This window comes from Somniosus microcephalus, chromosome 6 (genome assembly GCF_052327205.1).
Source record: "Somniosus microcephalus isolate GS21.2 chromosome 6, FLI_Smic_1.0, whole genome shotgun sequence".
Taxonomy (NCBI): domain Eukaryota; kingdom Metazoa; phylum Chordata; class Chondrichthyes; order Squaliformes; family Somniosidae; genus Somniosus; species Somniosus microcephalus.
This window is the reverse complement of record NC_140992.1, coordinates 131,376,913-131,400,824: the sequence shown is the minus strand read 5'-3', so window position 1 is coordinate 131,400,824 and position 23,912 is coordinate 131,376,913. Positions and strand designations below refer to the sequence as shown.

At 45.2% G+C, this 23,912-nt stretch overlaps 1 protein-coding gene across 3 annotated transcripts in view; it reads left to right on the top strand.

The window, feature by feature from the left end:
* Nucleotides 1-23,912, top strand: part of LOC147116078 (serine/threonine-protein kinase PAK 2-like) — a 65,465-nt gene that overhangs the window by 27,190 nt on the left and 14,363 nt on the right. For all 3 annotated transcript variants that reach the window (XM_085990790.1, XM_085990792.1, XM_085990791.1), the window contains exons 2-7: nucleotides 14,518-14,726; nucleotides 17,786-17,886; nucleotides 19,010-19,154; nucleotides 19,270-19,304; nucleotides 19,742-19,852; nucleotides 22,290-22,425. In XM_085990790.1, coding sequence (XP_085846916.1) covers nucleotides 14,537-14,726; nucleotides 17,786-17,886; nucleotides 19,010-19,154; nucleotides 19,270-19,304; nucleotides 19,742-19,852; nucleotides 22,290-22,425 — 718 coding nt within the window. In that variant the 5' untranslated portion in view covers nucleotides 14,518-14,536. The remainder of the gene's footprint in view (nucleotides 1-14,517; nucleotides 14,727-17,785; nucleotides 17,887-19,009; nucleotides 19,155-19,269; nucleotides 19,305-19,741; nucleotides 19,853-22,289; nucleotides 22,426-23,912) is intronic.

The following is a 23,912-nucleotide window of genomic DNA, read 5'->3' as shown; positions in this document are numbered from 1 at the left end:
TTTCTTTCTAGCAGTTTGATACAACTGAGTGGTTTGTTAGGCCACTTCAGAGATCAGTTATGGCTCAACCATGTTAGTGTGGGTCTGCAGTCAAGCATAGGTCATACTGTTTAAGGAGGGCAGCTTTCATTCCATTTGTTGACTGGTTGGGCCTTTTCAACAATCTAACCACTTCATGGTCACTTTTACTGATAGAGTTTTTTTTTACTGAATTCAAGTTCTGAGACTACCATGATGAGATTTGAACTCATGTTCTCTAGATTATTAATCCAGGTCTGGCTTACTAGTCCAGTAACATAACCACTACGCTATTGTACTTGCACTGGAAGCAAGCTTAATGTGACCAATCACTTTTCAACTTGCTGCAATGTGTGTGTGTGGTTGATGCAGTGAGACAGATGCCACTGTACCGTTCGCTATCAGTACCAAAAAAGGCGGTGGATACACTTCAGTGAGACCCCGATTGGCTGCCTCCTCTGTTTCTGTTCAGTGACTGAACAGGAAAACGGGCCTTCAGATGTGGTTCGGCCTTTGCGAGCAACACGTATTTAACTAACTGTTACTAACAGCAATGTCAGCATAGTGTGGAATGCTTGGAAATGTTGCCCATTCTCACGCCGCCAACAGGAAGTTTGAGGTGGGCCATCTTTGCATGTTTCAATCAGTACTGACTTGATATCATTTTAATTGTTTTGATTATTAATACTTGCATTTATGTAGCGCCTTGTCACATTGAAACATTTTAAATCACTTTCCATAAAGATAATTTGTTAGATTTTCTAGATAGTGTTCCTGTTGTACAAACTTTTATTCACTACTTGTCTAGTCTCATACTTCAGATATTTTTAAGAACACTTGACATGGATGTCTTATTTCAAGTAACTTTTGTGAGCAAGTTTAAACATTTGTTATCAGTAGATCTCCCCTGGCATTGCTTGCAGTGATCAGAGGATAGGGGAGCAGTTTGTGGGAGACCGTGGATTTTGGTCTTGGGAAATTTGAGCCAATCAAGCCAATTTTTTGCCTCACACATTTAAAGTGTCGTGCCCTATGTGGAAGATATCTGATTGTCTGTATATTACGAATAATCACTTGTGCGACTGCTCTAGTGAGGAGAGTAAATGAAGACAATCACTGCCCCTGGCACCAGGTGCTCTGTGTCCTTCATGAAAAGGTGAACTAAAGCCAGACTGGTGAGAATTGGGAGATTTTGAGAAAATGTGCGAGTGAAAACAGTGGGGAATAGGTCTAAAATTCAGTTACTAAGAGAAATTGAAACCCGAATGTGATTTGTGTTTCCGAGCAGACGCAAATTTGACAGCACTACATAACCACTTCTAGGAGGAGTTGTTGTGACCCCCACCCCCCCACCTTTTCCACATACTGCCTTTCTGATTGGATGATTGCACAGCTCTGAAGAGTCAGGGGCAGCCACATTCTTCTGCATTTTTCCATGCTCCCATTTAAGCTTAACTGGTAACTAAGTGCACCAGGGAATGACTCCAGTCAGTGCGTCTCCTTGAGACATGAAGAAGCACCTGGGCCCAGCCCAGCCGACTTCCCCTTCTCCTCACCTCCATGGCCGAGATAGGGAACTTGTGTGGGAGAAAGGGCAGCACGGTGGCATAGTGGTTAGCACTGTTGCCTCACAGCGCCAGGGACCCGGGTTCGAATCCGGCCTCGGGTGACTGTCTGTGTGGAGTTTGCACATTCTCCCCGTGTTTGCGTGGGTTTCCTCCCACAGTCCAAAGATGTGCGGGTTAGGTTGATTGGCTATGATAAATTGACCCTTAGTGTTAGGGGGATTAAATACGTGGGGTTACGGGGATAGGGTGGGATATGTGTTGGTGTAGGGGTTACGGGGATCGGGTGGGATATGGGTCGGTGCAGGCTCGATGGGCTGAAATGGCCTCTATCTGCACTGTGGGGTTTCTGTGATTCTGTGAACCTGAACTGGAATCTGCTTTCCTGTGCAACAGCGGGATATATTTTAAAAATGTATACTGGGGAGAAGATGCAAGTCCCCATCCTTTATTCGGAGAGCAAGGCTTCTGTTTCAGCTGTGAGTTCAGGGGTGTGGCAGACCAGTTATGGAGCTGCTGAGAGTCCAGCTTTGTGAGGTAGGTGTGTTCACTAATAGTGTCCAGCAATGGATATATTCACTGGCTCCTTAAATGGGCTATTTAAGCAGCTTCAATGTAAGATGACATGCTGGACACTTTGGAGCAGTATGCTGTGTGCAAGTACTGATGTGTCACCATATACTTGTGAATTGATCACACTAGGAGAGGTGGGGAGGGGTTTGCCATACACTAATATCTGCTCTCTCAGCCAACATGGTCTGCAGTACTTGGTCATCTCTGTACTGATAGCCAGTGTTAGAGCAGCAGGTACCAGGCTGTAGTGATGGTGTGGAGTCTCGCTGCAACAGTGGTAGCAGTGAGAGTGAAGAGGTTAATCAGTGTTAAAGCCCAGCCCCTGATTATCTTGAACACATCCGCTTTCTTGGGCCATCATTGTGGGCACTGCCTGCTGCTGTTGACGGAGCTGCTAGGAGCTAAATGTTACTTTGTGATGGGTCCAATGACAGGGCTGTTCATTGTTGATTGTACATGTAGAGAGATTCATCACAATGAATCTTGTGCCATTACTCACTGTTGTAAGACAATGGCATAACAGTGCACCTCTGAGTATGATAAACGGGGGCTTTATAGAGGCAAGGTGGCAATCACGAGAGAGTCCTTGTGATTGTGACTTTTCCTTTATAAGGAGCCAGTTTTTCATACGATTTTCGTCGACATTCCAAGCAATTTGATTGGGTCAAGCTGACCCCCGACCAAGTTGCTGTGTCCATTTTGTAGATTGAATGAAAATGAGAGCTGGCATCTCCTGCTGCTGGCAGATGCATATTTACACAGTACTACCTCTTGCATCTTATGTGTACCTCCTCCAGTATAATACACTGTAGTCACCGTTCGCATTGCGGTCACAACGTTGTGTGGACCAGATGCAGATTGGGTGACTACTTTGCTGGATGTCTCTGTTCTGTCTACAAGTGTGGCTCGCCGCTTTACCTCCCACTCCCATTCTCTGAACACTCACTTCTGTAAATTCAGTGCTGAGCTATATCCCCCAATTCCTTGGTGGCAGGGAGGTGCTATGAATGCATGGTGGGTCTATTGACCTCTCCGTTGGCAATAGATGCTCCATTAGTACCCAGGCCTGGTGGGAGAGGGGGGAGAAGACGGTCTCTGCCTGGGGCTGTTTTTTCCATTTTTTGGTGTTGATGGAGTTAGGTGTTTTTAAAAAAGGTATTTCCTTGGATTGTGTTTTCTCATGGCCCCACACTCTGTTTCCCCTTTTCCCTGGAGTTCTGTACTGGCCACATGTTTATTTCCATGTGGGCTGATCAATGGTGCACATCACACATGTGCTGAACATCAGAATGCTTGGGAGAGTGAACCTCCGGATAGTTTTGAAATGTTCTGGTGGTATGCCACCAGTGAATATTCAGGACCATGTCAAGGAAGCACATTCCCTAGCAGCAGGGACAGTGTCAGTGAGAGGCATTGTCTAGCAGTACTGGATATTTGGGACAGTGTCAGTGAGAGGCATTATCTCGCAGTGCTGGATATTTGGGACACAACATGAGGTGTATGCCCCAGAAGCACCAGTTTTCAGTGTTGAAACAAGTTGAACTGTGAACTTCATTGTAGGGAGAACATTAAGCATTGGTTAACTCCGTACAGCAAGAGCGCTGTAGTTGTACCAGAGTTTGGTCCGGTTTAGGCTCCAAGTTGTGTAAATGTAGTCTGATCAGCACCAAAATGATATGCTTAAACCATAGAAAAAAGGTTTTGTAGTTTTAAAATAACTTGCTTTAAAGAATTGGTAATGGAGGGCCCATTGATTAGTGCTCACTACAGAGGAGGATCACAGCAGTTGTGTGCTGCAGATTAATGGTGTTGTGGAATGTGACTGATGTAGGATAGTTACTACTTTAGAGCTGACATTTTAAGTTTTTCATTGTTGCTGTGTTTGGTTTTCAAATGCCTTTTTAAAAAAAAAATTGAATATTGCAGTGAAGCAACACCTCGGTCACACAGTATACCTTATGCCAGGCCATTGTAAAATTAGCTGTATATTTTGACAACTCGATGTATTGAGATTCCATTGCCGTCCTGTTTCCCTGCCAGTCATTTACCGCGTACACCCATCATCTGGGGATGAAGTCCAAGTACGAGCCCTAGATGGGTTTATGTGGCTGGTGTTGGCTGCGATGGCGGAGGAGAGTGGTATATACTTCCATCCAGCCTCTCTCTTGGGGAGGTGGGGGGGGGGGTGGCAAGAGCGAGTTGGCTGCTGCACATAAATACCCCAACCCCCTCCCCAAGTTATTCAACAGTGCCTCCCAGCCCCGTCACTAAGGAAGACTTGAACCACAATGCCATGGGAGCAACCACACCTCCAAGGTTGCACACCATCTTGACTTGGACATATATTGCCGTTCCTTCATTGCCACCAGCTCAAAATTTTGGAAGTCTCCATGTAACACCATCATGGGAGCATTACAGCACTTCGAGAAGCTGGCCCATCACCACCAGCACCTCCAGGCAACTCTGGTTAGATCAAAGAATGCAGCCTTGCCATCATTGCCCATGTCCCAAGAGCAAATTAAAAAATAACTGGTTTGTCCACGCAGGAACATGTGCTCCTTGATGCAGGACAATTCAGGCTGTGCTATTCACTGCCTCATAGGTTTTGTGATCGGAAGTTATGATGTGCGATGCAGTGCAGTTGTGTTTGTGTTGGTAGATGGTGTGCTTTCACCTACTTCAGTAACACAGCAGTAGCAGGAAGTGACAATTATTGTCACAGCTCAACTTCCTATTTTCTAAAGGCATTCGATAAGGTGCCACACAAGAGGTTGTTGCACAAGATTAGGGCTCATGGGATTGCAGGTAAAGTATACTGTGGATTTGATTGGTTAACAGACCGAAAACAGAGAGTAGGAATAAACAGGTCATTTTTGGGTTGGCAGGTTGTAACTAGTGGTGTACTGCAAGGATCAGAGCTTGGGCCTCAGCTATTTACAATCTATATCAATGACTTAGATGAGGGGACCGAGTGTAACGTATCCAAGTTTGCTGTTGATACAAAGCTAGGTGGGAAAGTAAGCCATGAGTAGGACGCAAAGGGATATAGACCGGTTAAGTGAGTGGACAAGAAGGTGGCAGATGGAGTATAATATGGGGAAATGTGAAATTATCCACTTTGGTAGGAAGAAGAGAGAAACAGAATATTTTTTAAAAGCAGAGAGACCAATAAATGTTGGTTTTTAATGAGATTTGCGGGTCCTTGTACAAGAATCGCAGAAAGTTAACTTTTTAAAAAATTCATTGATGGGATGTGGGCGTCGCTGGATAGGCCTGCATTTAGTTGCCCTTGAGAAGATGGTGGTGAGCCGCCGCCTTGAACCGCTGCAGTCCATATGGTGTAGGTCTTACTGTTTTTCGTAGCGGTTGTTTACCACTGAGTGGCTTGCTAGGCCATTAAGAGTCAACCACATTGCTGTGGGTCTGGAGTCACAAGTAGGCCAGACCAGGTAAGGACGGCAGATTTCCTTCCCTAAAGGACATTAGTGAACCAGATGGGTTTTTGCAACAATCGACAATGGTATCATGGTCGCCATTACTAAGACTAACATTTAATTCCAGAATTAAATTGAATTGAATTTAAATTCCACCAGCTGCCGTGGTGGGATTTGAACCCATATCCTCAGAGCATTTGGACTGAGATCTCTGGCTTACTAGTCTAGTGACATAACCACTACGCCACTGCCTCCCCTACCTAATGTAATTAGGAAGGCAAATGGTATGATAGCCTTTATTGCAAGGGGGTTGGAGTATAAGAGTAAGGAAGTCTTGCTTTAATTGTATAGGGCTTTGGTGAGACCACACCTGGCATACTGTGTACAGTTTTGGTCTCCTTACCTAAGGTAGCATATACTTGCCTTAGAGGGAGTGCAACAGAAGTTCACTAGATTGGTTCCTGGATGAGAGGGCTGTCCTATGAGCAGAGATTGAGTAGAATGAGCCTATATTCTTTGGGATTTTAGAAGAATGAGACGTGATCTCATTGCAAAGTATAAAATTCTGAGATGGATTGACAGGGCAGATGCGGAGAAGCTGTTTTCCCTGTCTGGAATGTCTAGAACTAGGGGGTCATAGTCTCAGGATAAGGGGTCGGCCATTTAGGATGAGATGAGGAATTTCTTCACTGATGGTTGTGAATCTTTGGAATTCTCTACCCCAGAGGGCTGTGGATACTCAGTTGTTGAGTATATTCAAGACTGAGATCGATAGATTTTTGGGCACTAAGAAAATCAAGGGATATGGGGATCGGGCGGGAAAGTGGAGTTGATGTAGAAGTTCAGCCATCATTTTATCAATTGGCGATGCAGGCTCAAAGGGCCGTAAGGCCTACTCCTGCTCCTAATTCTTATGTTCTACAAGCTTCGGAGTTAAATCTGTTGTAGATGCTTATCTGGCTGTAACCTTATTTCCTTTTTATCTCTTAGCTTTCTGGTAAGTTACAGAAACCAATTGACTCTGAGATTTCATTATTGAAGGATGTGGTATGAGTTCTGTGTAAGCAGGCTGAGTTGAACGTAAAATGGAGTAAGTGCGAAGACGAAGGTCAAGTTTGAGTTTCAGGCTCAATGGGGACGTGTACAACATTCACATTTATAATATATTAATCTTATGCCTGCATGCACTTCCTGTCTACTCTTTCCATTCCAGTGGAAACACTTATGCAGTACTGGGGGAGTGCTGCACTGTTGGTGGTGCCGTCTTTCAGATGAGGCGTTAAACTGAGGCCCCGTCTGCCATCTCTGGTGGATGTAAAAGCCCCCACTGCGCTATCTTGAAGAAGAGCAGGGGAGTTCTTCCTGGTGTCCTGGCCAATATTTATCCCTCGACCAGCATCACAAAGCAGATTCTGGTCATTATCTCATGGTTGGTTGTGGAATCTTGCGCTGTGCAAATTAACTGCCGCATTAATGGTTCCTATATTATAACATGACTATGCTTTAAAAGTACTTCATTGGGATGTCCTGAGGTTGTGAAAGGCGATATATAAACGCAAGCCTTTTCTTTTTTTATAAATTCCTGTGTCCACATTTCTAACGGAAACTGTATGTAAACGTGTCATTCATCAGCTGACTGGGTAAAGCCATGGGCAATTTACTAGTACGTGTTTCTAGATCAACTGTAGTTTGTTGACTGTGGAAACACTTCCTCTAGATAGGTTAGATGTTGCTGAGGTGTACCTTGTGTATGAAACTTAATAGCTTATTCATTCTCTGCCAAAGCCAGCTGCTGTTCTACTTATCGAGCAGCAAGGTACAGGTGGCAGCTGTTACAACCACTCTTGTTTCATGAATTTGAATCTGGTGACGAGCAGCGAAAGACTTTTGAGAATTCCACAGGGTGACGTGGCATGTTGATCATTGGTATTCTGTGCAGATTGTATTTTTTGGATTGGCACAGAATGTGTGCATATTCCTGACATAACATGGAGGTCTGGATTAAATGCTCATTGCTTGTGGCACTGCTTTGGTTATATGAATGTAGCTTACAGCCCAGCCACACACACCTCCAATGGGGTAGAGTGCGCACTCTGACAGAGTCAGGATAGAGTTGGCCTACAACTGTAGTGTTAATGGAGTCCACTTCGCTTAGGTTTCAGGACTCGGATTCCCTGCGGGAGAGAGCGTCTCACCCCGCTTCACTTTAGAGTCAGTTCGGGGCTTTACACTGTACCAGTTTAGCATCAGTGCAAAGACAAAACTGCTTTACACCGTCACGAAACGTGTAGTACAAAGGCACCCTGTGCCATCCTCATCTAGTTGGCTGGTTTACATATGGCTTCATATTCTGCTGGCAGTATGAAATGGGTTACCTCAGCAGTCTATCCAACAGAGCTTGCAGTACTCCACCAGTGAGCAGAAGTTGGCTTTGTACACCACCAGAGATAGTGACGGTGAAAAGGAGGGGGACAAAGTTTTCTTGAGGAGTACCCACTGTTCTTAAGTTGAAAGCCACCCTCACTATTTATTTACCTCGGTGTGATTGGATGTAATTACCAAGCCAAAGAACATAATGTTTGTACAGAGCTTGCTGGCTTTGTATCACGGAGGTGGGTGGACAACATCATGGAACCTCTGTCTTAGTCACTGGTTTGGTATTCTCTCTGCTGAGGGTAATAAATCATCTGCCATTAGTCAGTTGGTTGTTCAGGTGACGCATAAACCCCTCTAGGTGCAGTTGTCAGCAAAGGGAGTGTCATTTTTGATGACGACAATTCATTGAAGGTTAGACACAGCAAATATCAGAGTTCCTTAGAAAACCCCAGTCTAGGTGTTTGTGATAAGATAACAAATGCCTCCAACTTTGCTTTCACTAAGAAAACCATATTGTGTAGTTTAGCAAGCTAGCCAAATATGTCCCAAGAGACCAGTGTGACAAAAATGAAGCATTTCGGCTCTTTTTCAATTGGTTTCTTTATTATTGGCCACAGGGCTAATACAGCTTTCAGTTGGCTATTTCTGCAAGATACAGGAATATATTATGGCCTGGTATTCTAAAAGTATTAACTATATATCTGTACCTTAGTTCCTGCCGAACAAAAGGGAGTTTAGTGGGCTATTATTGAAAGGGGGGGGGGGTTAAATACTCTGATTGACTGCAGAGTTATTCAGCTCAAGCGGTTGTGTAAAGTCTTTTATGGCTGTCTAGACTATAAGTGGAGCACTGGTAATTTACCTGTTTAGAAAACAACAGACAAATACATTTTATATGAATATTCAGTCAACTAACAAAGATGAGATTGTCACACGATGGCATGTGATGTATTCCAGTAAGTCAGAATACAGCGACCAGTGTTGTGTTTGATCCTGGGATCTCACTATATTTACCTAGATATTGGGCAGTTGAAGACATGTTCTAGTTTGTAAGATCTGCTTACAGGAGTGGTCATCAACATTGAACCCAAGTAGCAGATCCACCACAAGAAACCAGCTTCCGAGTTCAACAAGGCTGAAGTGTTAGATCTTGGTAAAGATGCACGGTGTTTCTCTGACTTTGTGCCTAGCGCAGAGATTTGCTCCATTTCTGGACCAGTACATTGAAATCTGCCCCAGGCTGCCTGATTAGGATGCTGTGGTTTCAATGATCATCTCATGTTGACCTCTTATGGACAGGTGCAGTGTTTGGGGGTCTGCACCCAGCACAAGCTGACCAGATAGTTCAAATAGATAAACCAAGGAAGCAGCTGTTTTTTCTGATTGGTGCTCAGATTTTCACAGTACCTCTTGGGTCAGCAGCTTTTCCAGGATCAGAGGAGATGTTTAACATTCTCGTGCTTGATCTTCTTTTGGCCCAGGTGTGTTACTGTACTTTTTATATCTGATGTTGGATTTCAGGTAATTTTTTAGTAAATCTGAATGGCAGCCCCTCGTCCCGAGAGGTGTGAGCTGTGCCAGTGTCGTCCTCGAGCAGAGTGATGGTGGCATTGGGCCCAATGTTGGAAACAGACTTGACTGTCTTCCTGTGTGTGAATGTTGTGGATGCAGAATGCCTCCTCACGGGTGCTTACACAATAGTCACTGCACCGTGAAAATAATTTATTGTGCATAGCATGTTGAGGCGCGTGTGCCTCTCTCCTCCTTTAAGGCTCTCCTGAAAACCTACCTCTGACCAAGCTTTTGGTCATCTGCCCTAATATCTCCTTATGTGGCTCAGTGTCAGATTTTGGTAACATTCCTGTGATGCGCCTTGGGACGTTTTACTACGTTGAAGGTGCTATATAAATGCAGGTTGTTGTTGACTCACAACACAAGTTTTACTCCCCAGCGATAAGTTGAAAATTACCCCCAGCCTGTCTCTATGCTGAGTGACTACACACTCTGCTGCACTCATCACAACTTGAGCAAAGCTTCCCTTTTGTAATTTAACTATTGTTGTAAATGTCCTGCAGGGAAGGGAGCATACTTGTGACTTTAGTCCTATGTGGCTGACCCTGTGGCCAAACAAGCCACTGACAGAGCCACAAATGGTCATGCCCTTTTACATGACAACTCTGATATTGGGAGAACAGCTTTTGGTCACATGTCCTAATATCTCCTTATGTGGCTTGGTGTCAAATTTTGTTTAAGGTTCCTGTGAAGGGCCTTGGGACGTTTTACTGCGTTAAAGGCGCTATATCAATGCAAGTTGTTGTGAGAAGGTGTCACACAGATTCAAGTACTTTTCTTGCCTTCTACTAGTCTTTGGATCCTGACTGAGAATACAGAATAGTGCAGTTGGATCCTCTCAGTTTTGTACTTCTGCTGTGCTGATGACTGGGTTTGCCATGTTGAGAGTTGGTACACAGATAGGTTTCAGTGTCATCTTGACCTTCCCCATCAACGAAAGCAGCAGGTCTATTTGGCTCGTGTTGCAGGACATCTTTTTTTAACTAAAGAGTCTGGGCAGATGCCAGTGGGTTCGCTGCACTGTTGGGATGTGGTGCTCTGGTGTATTGGATATGACCAAGATGGCTGAATGAGTCGAATTAAGAGATCCCAGGATTTTTACTGGTGCTTTAAAGATTGTGATCTGCGATTCTGTCTGTAATTCGGGCCTTTGGTTTATAGTGACTGAATATCTGCAATTCAGTCTTTATTACATGGGATTTATTGGTGTTTTGGTGGCCACATTTTGTCTAATATTTCCGAGAGCTGTAGGTTGATTGCCTTTGCTTTGATCTGCGTGGTCTGAGCCCCAGTGAATTGTGGATCTTTTGTTAGATGGCATGCTGGGTGGAGGCAGCATCTTCCTTCTCGGTGGTTTCCAATTGGCCCAATCATATAACTAAACCTTGCACTTTGTATTCCCTCCCGGATATCAGTGAAAGGCTGTTTGGATGCAGACCAAATGGACACTGTACCAGCTGGTGCTTTCTCCACACACCAGTAGATAATCTGCGTTGGTCAAACATGACATGACATGACATGATACTGATGGTGAATGGAGTGTTGGAGCTCTCTGAGCTCAGCATGTTCTGAGGTGATGTGCAGCAGAACCTGTGAGTGTGTGTGGAGAAGACTCTGTGGTTGTGAAGATTGGATGCAGTAACAGGGCTGGGGTGTGGGTAGCACAAGAGGGGGTGATGGAATTCAGTCCTATACCCAATGATTTCCTCACTGCACACTGTGATCGGAGGCCCTTCTAAAGAGGATTGACTCCCTGCGACAACCCCTATTGTGCAGTGCTCCTGCGCAACCTGGGCACTTGTTGGGACTGCAGTTCTCTCGTCCACTAGTGTGTGGATACATGTGATGGTGGAACGGGGGCACGGAAGTACAATCCTGATGCGTGCTCTTCGTGCTGAAGTTCGTCATGGCTGTTGAATGATGAATCGTGTCCCCCTCCTCCCCAAAACCTAGTGACAATTTCAGTGCACCCATCACTACCCTGGCTGAGACCAGTTAACAGACCACAGATCCAACCTGGGACCTTCCTGGTGTGCGTAGCTGAATTCCAAAGTGCACTATATTCACCTGCAGCTCTTGTCTTGACGGTGCGAAAGTAGAGGGGTATTCAGAGTTGTAGCTCCTGCTGTGTCCTTCCTGATAAGGATACCTATAGATCGGGATGATCTCCAACTCTCGAACACAATAGTTCTGGAATTAATCTGGTTCGGACTCAATAATGCAAGCTAGAGTGTTCGAGTCATGTCTTGCTATCAGCTCGAGCGGGCCAATTTTCGAGATCTTTTTCCCCCAGGCGCACATTTGCTTTGGCTCGCACAATGATACATTGAAGTGTTAACTGGTTAATGAACCCAGCGGGGGATCATTATTGTCTCATCCTATTGCCAAAATTGGTCCACGTTCTTAGTCGGAAACATTTTTGTTAAAAGTGTCTTCATCCAGTCTGGCACACAACCAAACAAGAGTATGAAAAGCCGCAGTCACAGTTCAAATCGTTGCACCCCCAAACCTGGAGTCATGACTTTGACCGCTGTTTAAGACCTTTGAAGAGGGGGCAGGGCACTTGATTGGCTGGTGCCCTCTGCGATAAACAGCGTGTGGTCAGAAACGCGCTCTTAAAGAATTATATTTGCATAGTACAGGCAGTCTTCAGAGGGCATTCGGTGTTTCAAGCTTGCAGCCACTTGCTGTAAGGCCGAGTGTCTTATGTTAGAGCCACCCTGACCAGGGGAACTAGGCTAATGTAGGTTTCCAGTAAGTGAACTTCCATTTAAAGGATGTCTGCTTGTGTGTCTAGAACAAGGGGGCATGGTCTTCAAATAGAGCTAGGCAGTTCAGGGGTGATGTTGGGAAGCACCTCGTCACACAAAGGGTAGTGGAATTCTGGAACTCTTTCTCTTTCTCCCCCCCCCCCCCCCCCCCCAAAAAAAAGTGGTTGAGGCTGGGGGGTCAATTGAAAATGTCAAAACTTGAGATTGATGGATTTTGTTCAGCAAGAGTATTAAGGGTTACGGAACCAAGGCGGGTAAGTGGAGTTAAGATACAGATCAGCCATGATCCCATTGAATGGTGGAACAGGCTCGAGAGGCTGAATGGCTGACTCCTGTTCCTATGTTAAAGCTTCAAATTTAGAGAGTAAGCAGGTTGTGTCTGTTATTTTATATAGTGTGTGGGGAAATGTATGTCACTGTACTCATTTATCTTGTGTAAATAGAACCACTCCGATTCAAAACCAGTATATGAGTTAGAAAGGGTGTTTATTCAGTTCACCGTTAAAGAGGAGAAATCATGGGGCAGCACCAGATACATTCCAGAATAAGGATTTTCTGTTGTAATTCATGAATATTGCTATCATTTAACTCAATATGGGACAGGGAAAGGTGCACTCCACATCATCGGGAAAGTAGGGCCCACTTGCAGGTGATGCTGAATCTGAGAAAATATCTATGGTACAAACTCAAAAATGTGACTAGCCCCGAAAGTATATCTGACCAAGGTCAACCTAAAAGGTGATAAATTCCTGATGGGAACAGGATACCTATAGATCGGGATGATCACCTCCTCTCGAACACAATCGTTCTGCACACAGAGGATTTGGATCTTGCTTCACTTTTTTAGTTCAGTAATATCCCTGAAAGCTGCATTTGCTCAGCTGCACTGTGACCTTGTTTGTACAGCAAGACTACAGTGAATGTTTAAGATTCCCGAACGATCCAGGTTATTACAAAGACTTGTGCACTAGTTTGTTGCTGGGTGTGCAATCGTGCCTCGGCTGGTCAGACGGACAGCAAAGATGTGAAGTGCGAGGCTGAAGCGGGTTCCTCACTGTTTCGTGGTCAGGATCATGTGAATTTGAAGGAGCCTGCATGTAGTTTGGTGGACCAGGTGTTGGCAGCCTGATATGGAGGGTGAGAGCAGGGCAGAGAGAGACGGTTATGTGAGAAAGAAGCATTAACAAAATGGGGCAAACCTCCACTTTTAGTAAGTCAGTTTGAATGGATTGACTGCTACTCAACCTGCTACTGAGAATTGGGAGCCGCTTCTTGCTTTGTGCATGGGACTAGGAAGGGGGTGTCACCCTGGAGTTTCTGAGGTTTGGGGGGACGGGGGATTGTGCAGGAGGATGCTGTGACAGCTGATGGTGCTTCTCTTGGTCTCCTGCTCTTCCAGGTTTCTGGCCCCTTTCCTATGTTAACTGTTTATGCCTCTGGCATTTCCTAACAGAAAACGATGACATTGGGGATTTTATTTGCCTTCAGTGTCTGGAACAGTTGCATGCACTTTGTAAAGAAAGTGAGATTATCTGATGTACGTCCTGTAACACACTCAATCTGCATTTCCCCGTTGTCTGATTTTTTTTTTAAAGCTCGGGTTCCAATGTAATAATTACGTTGTATTTGAAAATTGATTCAATGTCCTTTTTATAGTTTTTAATTTTACATGCGCCATGTAGCTGAATTTTTGACACATCCTTCAGTTTAATATGGTGCAGGTTAGACACAAGAATATTGCATTCGAAAGGTGTAACCTCCTTTACTAAATTCTGCTCAAGAAACTACCTGAAGACTTTGACTAGAACTGGAGCAACTATGCAAACAAGTTACAAGATGGGAAGGACTTCCTGCAGCACTGCTTTAAAATTCACCAGTTGGTTGACTTGGCACAGCCCAGTGTTGGTATGTAGTGCAGGGTCGTGGCACCCACAGTCTGAACTCGTTCCTGGTAATGCTGCAGTACTGGCTTGCTATCTTCAGAGAGCGATAGAGCAGCTTACCTTGGTGAACTTGGATTGCCGAGCCACCCAGCAATGTTGATGGTCTGATCTCGGCGATAGGATTACTCTTTATTACAAACGCTGCAGCAGGGACAGTTCCTGTTGTAGCTGTACTGAGCCAGCAGTACTCTTATTTTTACAAATCCTTTGCCCTGTCCACTTGTGGAGATGTCTTTCAGTGCTAACTGTTGTTTCCTTTTTCTAGGGCTGCATAATCTGGAATTATGTCCAATAACGGAGAGTTGGAGGACAAGCCACCTGCACCCCCAGTACGTGTGAGTAGCACTAGCTTCTCTATGGGCAGTAAGGACGCCCTGTTGACCAACCACAATGCCAAACCGCTGCCATCTGTGCCCGAAGAGAAACAGAAGCGGACAAAACTCAAGTCTATCTTCTCAAACGCTGGAGAGAAAGGTAGAGCGGGGAATCCAGCAATGGGGCAACAAAGGGTGGGTGTGGGGCAATGTTCCCTGTAAGCTGCGCTTTGTTCTGTGTGGCCTGTTTCTTTTACTGCGCAGTCCCTTTAAATTTAAACGCATGCACGGTACTTACAACGGGAAAGCCGGTGAGGGGCCTGTGCGGGACTTTTCCCATTACTGTGCGGCCGCGCAGCTTAGAGGGAACAATGGTGTGGGGTGCGGAACGGGCATCGCGGGACCGGAGCAGGCGAGGATGGGGTGTGGAGTGTGCCACTTGGGATATAACAAGAATGTGTGAAGTAGTCATATGGCGAGGGGATTGAGGAATGGAATGTGGGTGCAATAAATGGTAATGTGTTTGAGATACGTGGAGGAGGCAGGTGTAGTGGATGTCTGATATAGTGGGCAGGGGTGGCATATAGTTGTAGTGCTGGGTGTTTGGTATAATGCAGGTGGCTATCTATTGCATGCATTTGCTGTGGCTACAGGGGCTGGACAAGGGCTGTACTGTACAACACACAGTTCTGCATTCAAACCCTTGGCTTCATGATGCACGTTACCTGAGACTGTTTATTTTTCCCAATTTTCAACACAAGCTGCCACCTGTTGGAATTTCTCCAGAAATTTGGGCAGAGTTAAGACTAGTTTTCTTGTGCCACACAGTTTTGTCTGTACAAAGATTGTGGTATTGGCTTGGCCCTCGGAGTGGCTAAAGCCTTTCTGTTCGGTGGTTGTGCATTTGACAATGGCCTCATTGGATTAAATCTAACAAATAAATGGTGTGCTCCAGCGCAAGAGTCCAGTACGGGGCTGGCAGGCTCCCAGAGTTCACACTGCTAGTGAGCTGGCAAAATGTTGGTGCTCTGATTTTCCTTGTGGTGAGCTTGTTTTAGGGAGGGTGAGCAGGAGGTACGCTGTGCTTTCAGTAACAGTCAGCACAGGCAGTGTCTCCAACTACCCCAGCCAAACAATCATTGACTGACTTTTTCAACTATTCTGAAATCTTATCGCTCGATTTTAGAACAATGAACTGTTTGTGCCGCCCCTCTGCTTTATTATTCTCAAGCTTCAATGAAACCTCTGCAATGGGAGGTTTCCCATCCCCTTGTGCACCAGCCATTTCTTTCTGTATGCTTGCACCCCTTACAGCTTGAGATTGCACTGATCTTGAGATTGATCTGAGTGTAAAAGTTTTTGCAGTTCACAGCGTAATAGCTGGTGATGAGACCTCCAGGGGAGACTCTGAGGAACTGATTAAGCCCATCACAAGGTGTTGGAGTCCAAGTAGGGCCAGGGCTAATTTCATGCAGTAAAATCTTAACACTCGCCCTGATTGAGATCTGAAAGCATTAAGATTGAACAAATTCAGATTGAGACCTAGATTCAGGGAGACTGATTTCAGTTGCTATTACATAGAATTTACAGCACAGAAACAGGCCATTCTGCCTAATTGGTCCATGCCAGCGTTTATGCTCCACCCGCGCTGCCTCCCATCCCATCCACATACCTTCTGTTCCTTTCTCCCTTATGCGTTTATCTAGCCTCCCCTTCAATGCATCTATGCTATTCACCTCAACTACTCCTTGTGGTAGCGAGTTCCACATTCTAACCACTCTCTGGGTAAAGAAGTTTCTCCTCAATTCCCTATTGGATTTATTCGTGACTATCTTATATTTGTGGCCACTAGTTTTGGATTCCCCACAAGTGGAAACATCTTCTCAACATCTACCCTATGAAACCTTTTCATAATCTTAAAGACCTCTATCAGGTCAATCGTCGACCTCTTTTGTAGAAACATGCATACATATCATGTAGACCGATGGGAAAAGTGGGGTTGGGATAGGTCAACTGGAAATGTATTGGACGTGGGGTTTGTCTTGAGTTTGCTAGGGCCTTCAATGTTGACAATTAAAAGAACCATCCTCCTGCTTGAGTGGTTCACTTTACTTATTTGACTTGTTTGAATGTTAGATGGATGACTTGAAAGAATGACACTGAGCCAGTTGAGATTGAGTCTCTGATTGCTGTATAAGCTGCGATAATGTTCGAGGTAGAAGTCTTTATTGGATAAATTACAGTCAGCAAGTTAGCCAATTCAAAATAAAAACTATATATTTGTTGCACTGATGTCCACTTTCCCTTTGAACACGATAAGAGAAGATGGCTTGTATGTTGCCTCCAGTTTTGTGATTCACCATGACTTGTGTGTGGTATTTTGCCATGCTTCCTTTTTTAATTCATGTTTGGGATGTGAGCATTTTATCCTGGGAAGGTGCTGGTAGTGAACTTTGACTCTCAATGCCTTCTAATCATGTAATGTGATACTGAGGTCAGGTGTAGGCCAGACTGGGACGGGATGGCACATCCACTTCCCTGAATGATGTTGATGAGCTAGGTGGGTTTTTACAATAATCGCCGCAACTTGTCAATTTTTTTTTTCCTGCTGCCTGCTCACAAATGACCAGATTTATTCAATTCAATTTTACCGTCTAGAAGGACAAGGGTAGCAGGCACATGGGAACACCACCACCTCCAAGTTACACACCATCTTGGAGAGGACTATGAAATATATCGCTGTTCCTTCATTGTCGCTCGGTCAAAATCCTGGCACTCCCTACCTAACAGCACTATGGGAGTACCTTCACCACATGGACTGCAGCGGTTCAAGGAGGCGGCTCACCACCACCTTCTCGAGGGCATTTAGGGATGGGCAATAAATGCTGGCCAGCGACGCCCACATCCCGTGAATGAAGTAAAAAAAAATTCAGTTTCACAACTTGCTATGCGGGGCTGGTGTCTGAACTCTCAACTTCTGCGCTGCTGGTCCAGTACCATAACCACTATACCACCATGCCCATTCTGCTGTGTCATGCACTGTGGGTAGCCTTCACGTGGCGGGTGCATGACTGCGTTGTGTACCTTAGGCTGGATCAGAGAGAATTCGTCCATTAACCTATTACCATTTGGAATCTTTGAGCATGTTCCTTTGATGAATTGGTTCTATTTTTTTTTTGGTTGATTGACAACTGCTCTGGCCTTGTGTTGCTTATACAGGAAATAAGAAGAGAGAAAAAGAACGGCCAGAAATATCTCCTCCGTCAGACTTTGAGCACACGATCCATGTTGGGTTCGATGCTGTGACAGGAGAGTTCACGGTGAGTACATAATGAAATGTGCAATGAATTCGTTCACTGTGACCATTCTAGCTTGACTGTTGGGCGGCTTGGAAATGGGCCCTATTCCAGCGAATATGCTGGCAGCCACCTCCTGTTGTGTCAATCTGTGTAAAGGTCACACAAACCTTCTGCCTGTAGTCTTGGGAGGTAACAGCCACCAACTTCGACTGTCCTGCCAAGGGGCTCATTCAGCAAGTTCCCACCTTGCTGTGACAGGGTGTGCAGATTGCCGTTGGACATTTGAGAATGTCCCCGTGCTTATATTTTGACAAATTATGCCCTCTGGTTCTGGATTCCCCCACCAGAGGAAATAGTTCCTTTATCTACCTGACCAAATCCTTTTACTATTTTAAACACCTCGGTTAGATCACCCCTCAATCTTCTAAACTTGGTGGAATACAAATCAAGCTTATGCAACCTGTCCTCATAATTTAACTCTTTAAATTTTTTGGGTGAATCTGCACTGCACCTCATCCAAGACCAATATATTCTTCCTGAGGTGCGGTGCCCAGAACTGAACGCAATACACCAGATGGGGTCTGAACAAGGTTCTGTACAACTGAAGCATAACTTACTCCCCTTCATTATTCCAGCCCCCTGAGATAAAGTCCAAAATTCCATTAGCCTTTTTGATGATTTTTGCACTCCATGGACTTTCTGGTTCCTGAGTATAATTCTGTTATGTGGCCTTTCAGATTTATCTCCTGCAAGGTGTAAATAGAAGTTTTCACTCAAGATTCCCATCCTCCCCTGTTCCATTTTGCTGTGGGCACGTGTCGAATGGAGACCAGGCACGAACCCTTGCGGGTGGCAGAGTTGCTGGTGGGCTATTCTGGTGCACAAACTGTTTTTTATAGCCAACTGGAGCATGCTCATGCAGAGGCTCAGGAGCTGGTCGAACACTGGCTCCCTGGCTGCAGAAGGTGTACGGCCAGGGCAGGGAGGAGCAAATCTGTGAACAGGACCCCCCAGTACATATCGGGCGGCCCAACCTTCTCGTGTATCAGCTGAGCTCAGATGGGTTCATTTGTGGGCCCAGTGCAATGTTTGTGTGTATCCCAGTCCCTGCTTTACTTGAAGCTGGTGTGGTGGTGTTTTACAGGGAATGCCCGAGCAGTGGGCTCGGCTATTACAGACATCCAACATCACCAAACTGGAACAGAAGAAAAATCCTCAGGCTGTGCTCGATGTGCTCAAATTCTACGAGTCCAAAGATACAGTGAAACAGAAGTACCTGAGCTTTACAGGTATGGCGATAAAAGAAATGCTTCCCGTCAGAGGACTCAAGTGCTCAGACCAAAATAGTTAATGTGGACAATACTAGGCCTTTGGTTTCAGCTCTTTTTTCTTTCTTTTAAACAGACCAGCCAGACGGTTTTCCTGCGGTCACACCTGCGGTGAGTATCTTGTATTTATAGCATTTTTTTCTTGCGTTGTGCCATACCTAGCTACCTCCACCTGCATGTGTTTAGGAGGCTTCTGCACAGTATGGACTACTTGTTAGTTCAGTGTGTGAGAGATTATTGAACTTAAAAGATCAAGACATTGTGATTCATTGCAGAGCGAGACACACTGCCATATATGTTCTATAAAATGGATTACAGGGCCTTATTTTGATTTGATATGGGAACATTGCACGAAATTTAGATTATAAATGGGGAAGGGGGATTATGTATGAGGGAGACACTGTATAACTGAGTGAGTGATACAGAGGGAGGACACTTCACCTGTACAGGCTGGAGGGGGACTGTGATGTATGTACATTACAGATGAGGGAGAGGAATGCGATGTAGTTTGTATGCAGGTGTTATAAAATGTAATCCCTTGTCTTTAGCGTAGTTCAAAAGGCACGGAGCCTTCAAACGTGCCGACGGTCCCGGAGGAGGATGACGATGACGAGGCCCCGCCTCCAGCCATTGCACCGCGGCCAGAGTGCACCAAGTCGGTGAGTATTGTGGAACCAGGAGTTCCAGCGCAGCAGGCGGTCACTGTGTCTGTGCCAGTGAGAGCTCCCCATTGGAGCTGTCTGCCCTAATCTTACTTCACCACTCTTTGCATTTTTCTTTGTTTCATTCACTCCTAAGTATCATGCTTGACTCACTAGCTACTTGTAGGGAGGCATTCCATTCTCTCTAAACCCCTTGTATGAAAACGTGTCTGCTGACCTTCCTCTTTGTTTCTCCTACTCCTAAATTTAAACCCCCTCGTTACTGATTCATCAGCTAGTGGAAATAATCCTTCCTATTTTACCCTCTGAAACACTTCTGTTAGAACCCCCTTTAACCTCCTCGACTCCAGTGAAAGCATTCCTAGATTTTCAAGCAGTTTGTCCTAATTATCCTCCACACAAGCAAATAGTTCTAATCACATTTACGCCACCCTGTTCCCGTATCCCTTCAACCATTTCTCCTTCTACATCTATTTAATCGAATCTTGAATGTTGACATTCTTTCTGCTTTAACCACTGTTCCTCCATTTATTTGAGTATTTTGCTAATTTGGGTATATTTTTGATCTCGCTTCTTTTCTAGAGTACCATTTGCATTTATCTACATTGAAGTACATTGCATGCTCTCAGTCGTGCAACTTTCCTTATTGGACATATAACATAGCAATTTAAAAGAGCCCTGAATGCTTTCTCGGAGCCCCTCCCCACTTTGGACCACCATTGATGGTGTTATCCCAGGATGTCTCTGGATGAAGCCTGCATTATTACAGCCCTATTGCTTTTGCAAGCTTCTTTGACTTGTCCTCAGATCTCTTCCTCTTTCCCACTGTTTGGCAGTCCATAATGGGCACCCGATATTCTTGCCGAGTTCTTATTTCTTAATTCAGTCTGCAGAAACTCCATCTGAATGCCACATTTGGTACTGTTTCCTTTTAATACTCTAATTGCGACCTATGTACTGCCTCAGCATGTCTGATAGCTGTAGAGTTGTAGTATTAACAGTGCCCAATGACCGTGTTGGGGCTACTTTAAAAGGGGTATCAATGAATCAGAATCGTGTCTGTCAGGGCTGCAATCCGGGTATTGGTTACTGTGGAGGAAAACCAACAAATGCTGGAAATACACAGCAGGTCAGTCAGCAGCTGTCAAGAGAAAAGACAGGCTATGATGTGATCCTTCCTCAGAATTTCTGTCCTGTGTATTTCCAGCATCGTCTGTTTCAGATTTTTAACATTTGCAGTTTTCCCATTTTATTTCATTGGTCACTGTGGAATAAGAACATAAGAAGTAGGAGTAGACCATACGGCCCCTCGAGCCTGCTCCGCCATCCAATAAGATCATGGCTGATCTTCGACCTCAAGTCCACTTTCCCGCCCAATCCCCAGATCCTTTGATTTCCATGGAGTCCAAAGATCGATCTATCTCAGCCTTGAATATACTCAACGACTGAGCATCCACAGCCCTTAGAGGATTGTGAGTCTTTGGAATTTTCTACCCCAGAGTGAAGAAATTCCTCCTCATCTCAGTCCTAAATGGCCGACCCCTTATCCTGAGTGCCCCCTAGTTCTGGACTCTCCAGCCAGGGGGAAACAATCTCTCGGCATCTACCCTGTCAATCCCCCTCAGAATCTTATATGCTTCAATGAGATCACCTCTCAGTCTTCTAAACTCCAGAGAGTATAGGCCCAATCTACTTGATCTCTCCTCATAGGACAACCCTCTCATCCTAGTGAACCATCATTGCACCGATGTTAAAGGGTAGCTGTGACTGAATGTTGTGTCTGAAGTTTTGGTGACTGTGGGGCTGTGGTGTGAGGTGGGTATCAGTGCCTGACTGCTGTTCATTAAGGCTGTGGGTAAGCAAGTATTGGAAACGTTGATATCACTTGCATTAAGAGCAGACTCTTGACTACCCTGATGGGTAAATGGACCGACTTGCATACTGAAACCATGGGAACCAAGAAGGCCCGAAGTGCGTTGGCCGTTCTTAGTCGAAGCAGCAGTAGAGACACTGCAGTTGGCCTCAGCGCCCCGATCTAGGGAGGCAACAATTCTCAAGAGTTCCCATTCCTGCTAATTATCCAGTGACCTGTGTTGGCCATCAGGAGATGACAGAATTCGGCTCAGCTGTGAAGTTGCCACAAACCCTGGCCGTCAGTCGCTGTCTTCATTCACAGGCCAAGAATGTTCACTTGGGAGGAGTATTGGCATCCATGAGGCTATATTCCAGCACGAATCAGCGCCTTTAGGAAAGATGGGGAGTAAATTGCAAAAGGTTTTAAAAAAGGAGGGTGTGTGTGTATATGTGCGTAAACATGCATTAACTTTGTTCCACAGTATGTGTGTACGTACGTGTGTGGGCATCAGCACGATCTTAAGTTTGAGCGTGTGTGCCTGCATATCAGCATTACCTCATTGCACTGTTTTTTCTTCAGGTTTACACGCGGTCTGTGATTGATCCAATCCCACCTCCTGCCAGCAGAGAACCAGATGGCGATGGCACTTCAAAGGGATTGGACAAAATGAAAAAGAAAACAAAGATGACAGATGATGAGATTATGGAAAAATTGAGTAAGTACTCGGCATTTAACTCTGTGCATGAGAGCCTCTGCATTAACTATGATGTCTTGTTGCAATCATCAGGTGTTGGTATGAAGCAAGGTGTTCAGCGGCAGTGTTGTACTGAAGATGCTGGTGTTAATATAAGTACCAAAGCTCAGTTTAACAAAATAGGTATAAACAAATGGAATTTGAGTTCTTGCTAAAGTTTACACCTTCCCATCTCAGAAATCAATTTCTGTCTTAAGATTTGCTCAATATATCAGATAAACACGATCAGAGGACCCCATTGATTTCTGACCAGTCACCATCTCAACTCTGATTAAAATGAAACAAGTAAAATCGACACAGGATTGTAATTGCGTACTGTACTGGCGAGGTGCGGACATTGACCCTGACGGCGAGTGATTTCTGCACTTTGACGCAGATCTGTAATTGAGCGTATGCATTGGGGAGATGAGATTGATTGACTAAGGAGGTTAGCACTGACTAATTGAGCGCTGTACATTGGGAAGATCGGGAGAGTGAAAACTCTGGTTAGATTGCATCTGGAGCACTGTGTTCAGTTCTGGGCACCGCACCTCAGGAAGGATATATTGGCTTTGCAAGGTTGCAGTGCAGATTCACTAGAATGATACCGGGGCTAAAAGGGTTAAATTATGTGGACAGGTTTTGTAGACCAGGCTTGTATTCCCTCGTGTATAGAAGATTAAGGGGAGATCTAATTGAGGTGCTTAAAATGATTAAAGGGGTTGGTAGGGTTGATCGAGAGAAACTATTTCCTGAGGCAAGGTCAATTGGAAAATTTTAAAAACTCAGATTGATAGATTTCTGTTAGATAAGGATATTGAGGGTTACGGAACCAAGGCAGGTAAATGGAGTTAAGATATAGATCAGCCATTGTGTAATTGAATGTCAGAACAACTCCCCAGATAATGAGGTCGTCCATGCCCGCATGCAACAAGACCTGGACACCGTTCAGGCTTGGGCTGATAAGTGGCAGGTAACATTCACGCCACAGAAGTGCCAGGCATTGACTATCTCCAACAAGCGAGAGTCTAACCACCTCCCCATGACATTCAATGGCATTACCATTGCCGAATCCCCCACACTATCAACATCCTGGGGGTCGCCATTGACCAGAAACTTAACTGGACCAGCCACACACATACTGTGGCAACAAGAGCAGGTCAGAGGCTGGGTATTCTGCGGCGAGTGTCTCACCTCCTGACTCCCCAAAGCCTTTCCACCATCTACAAGGCACAAGTAAGGAGTGTGATGGAATACTCTCCACTTGTCTGGATGAGTGCAGCTCCAACAACACTCAAGAAGTTCAACACCATCCAGGACAAAGCAGCCCGCTTGATTGGCACCCCATCCACCACCTTAAACATTCACTCCCTCCACCACCGGTGTACCGTGGCTGCAGTGTGTACCATCTACAAGTTGCACTGCAGCAACTCGCCAAGGCTTCTTCGGCAGCATCTCCCAAATCCGCA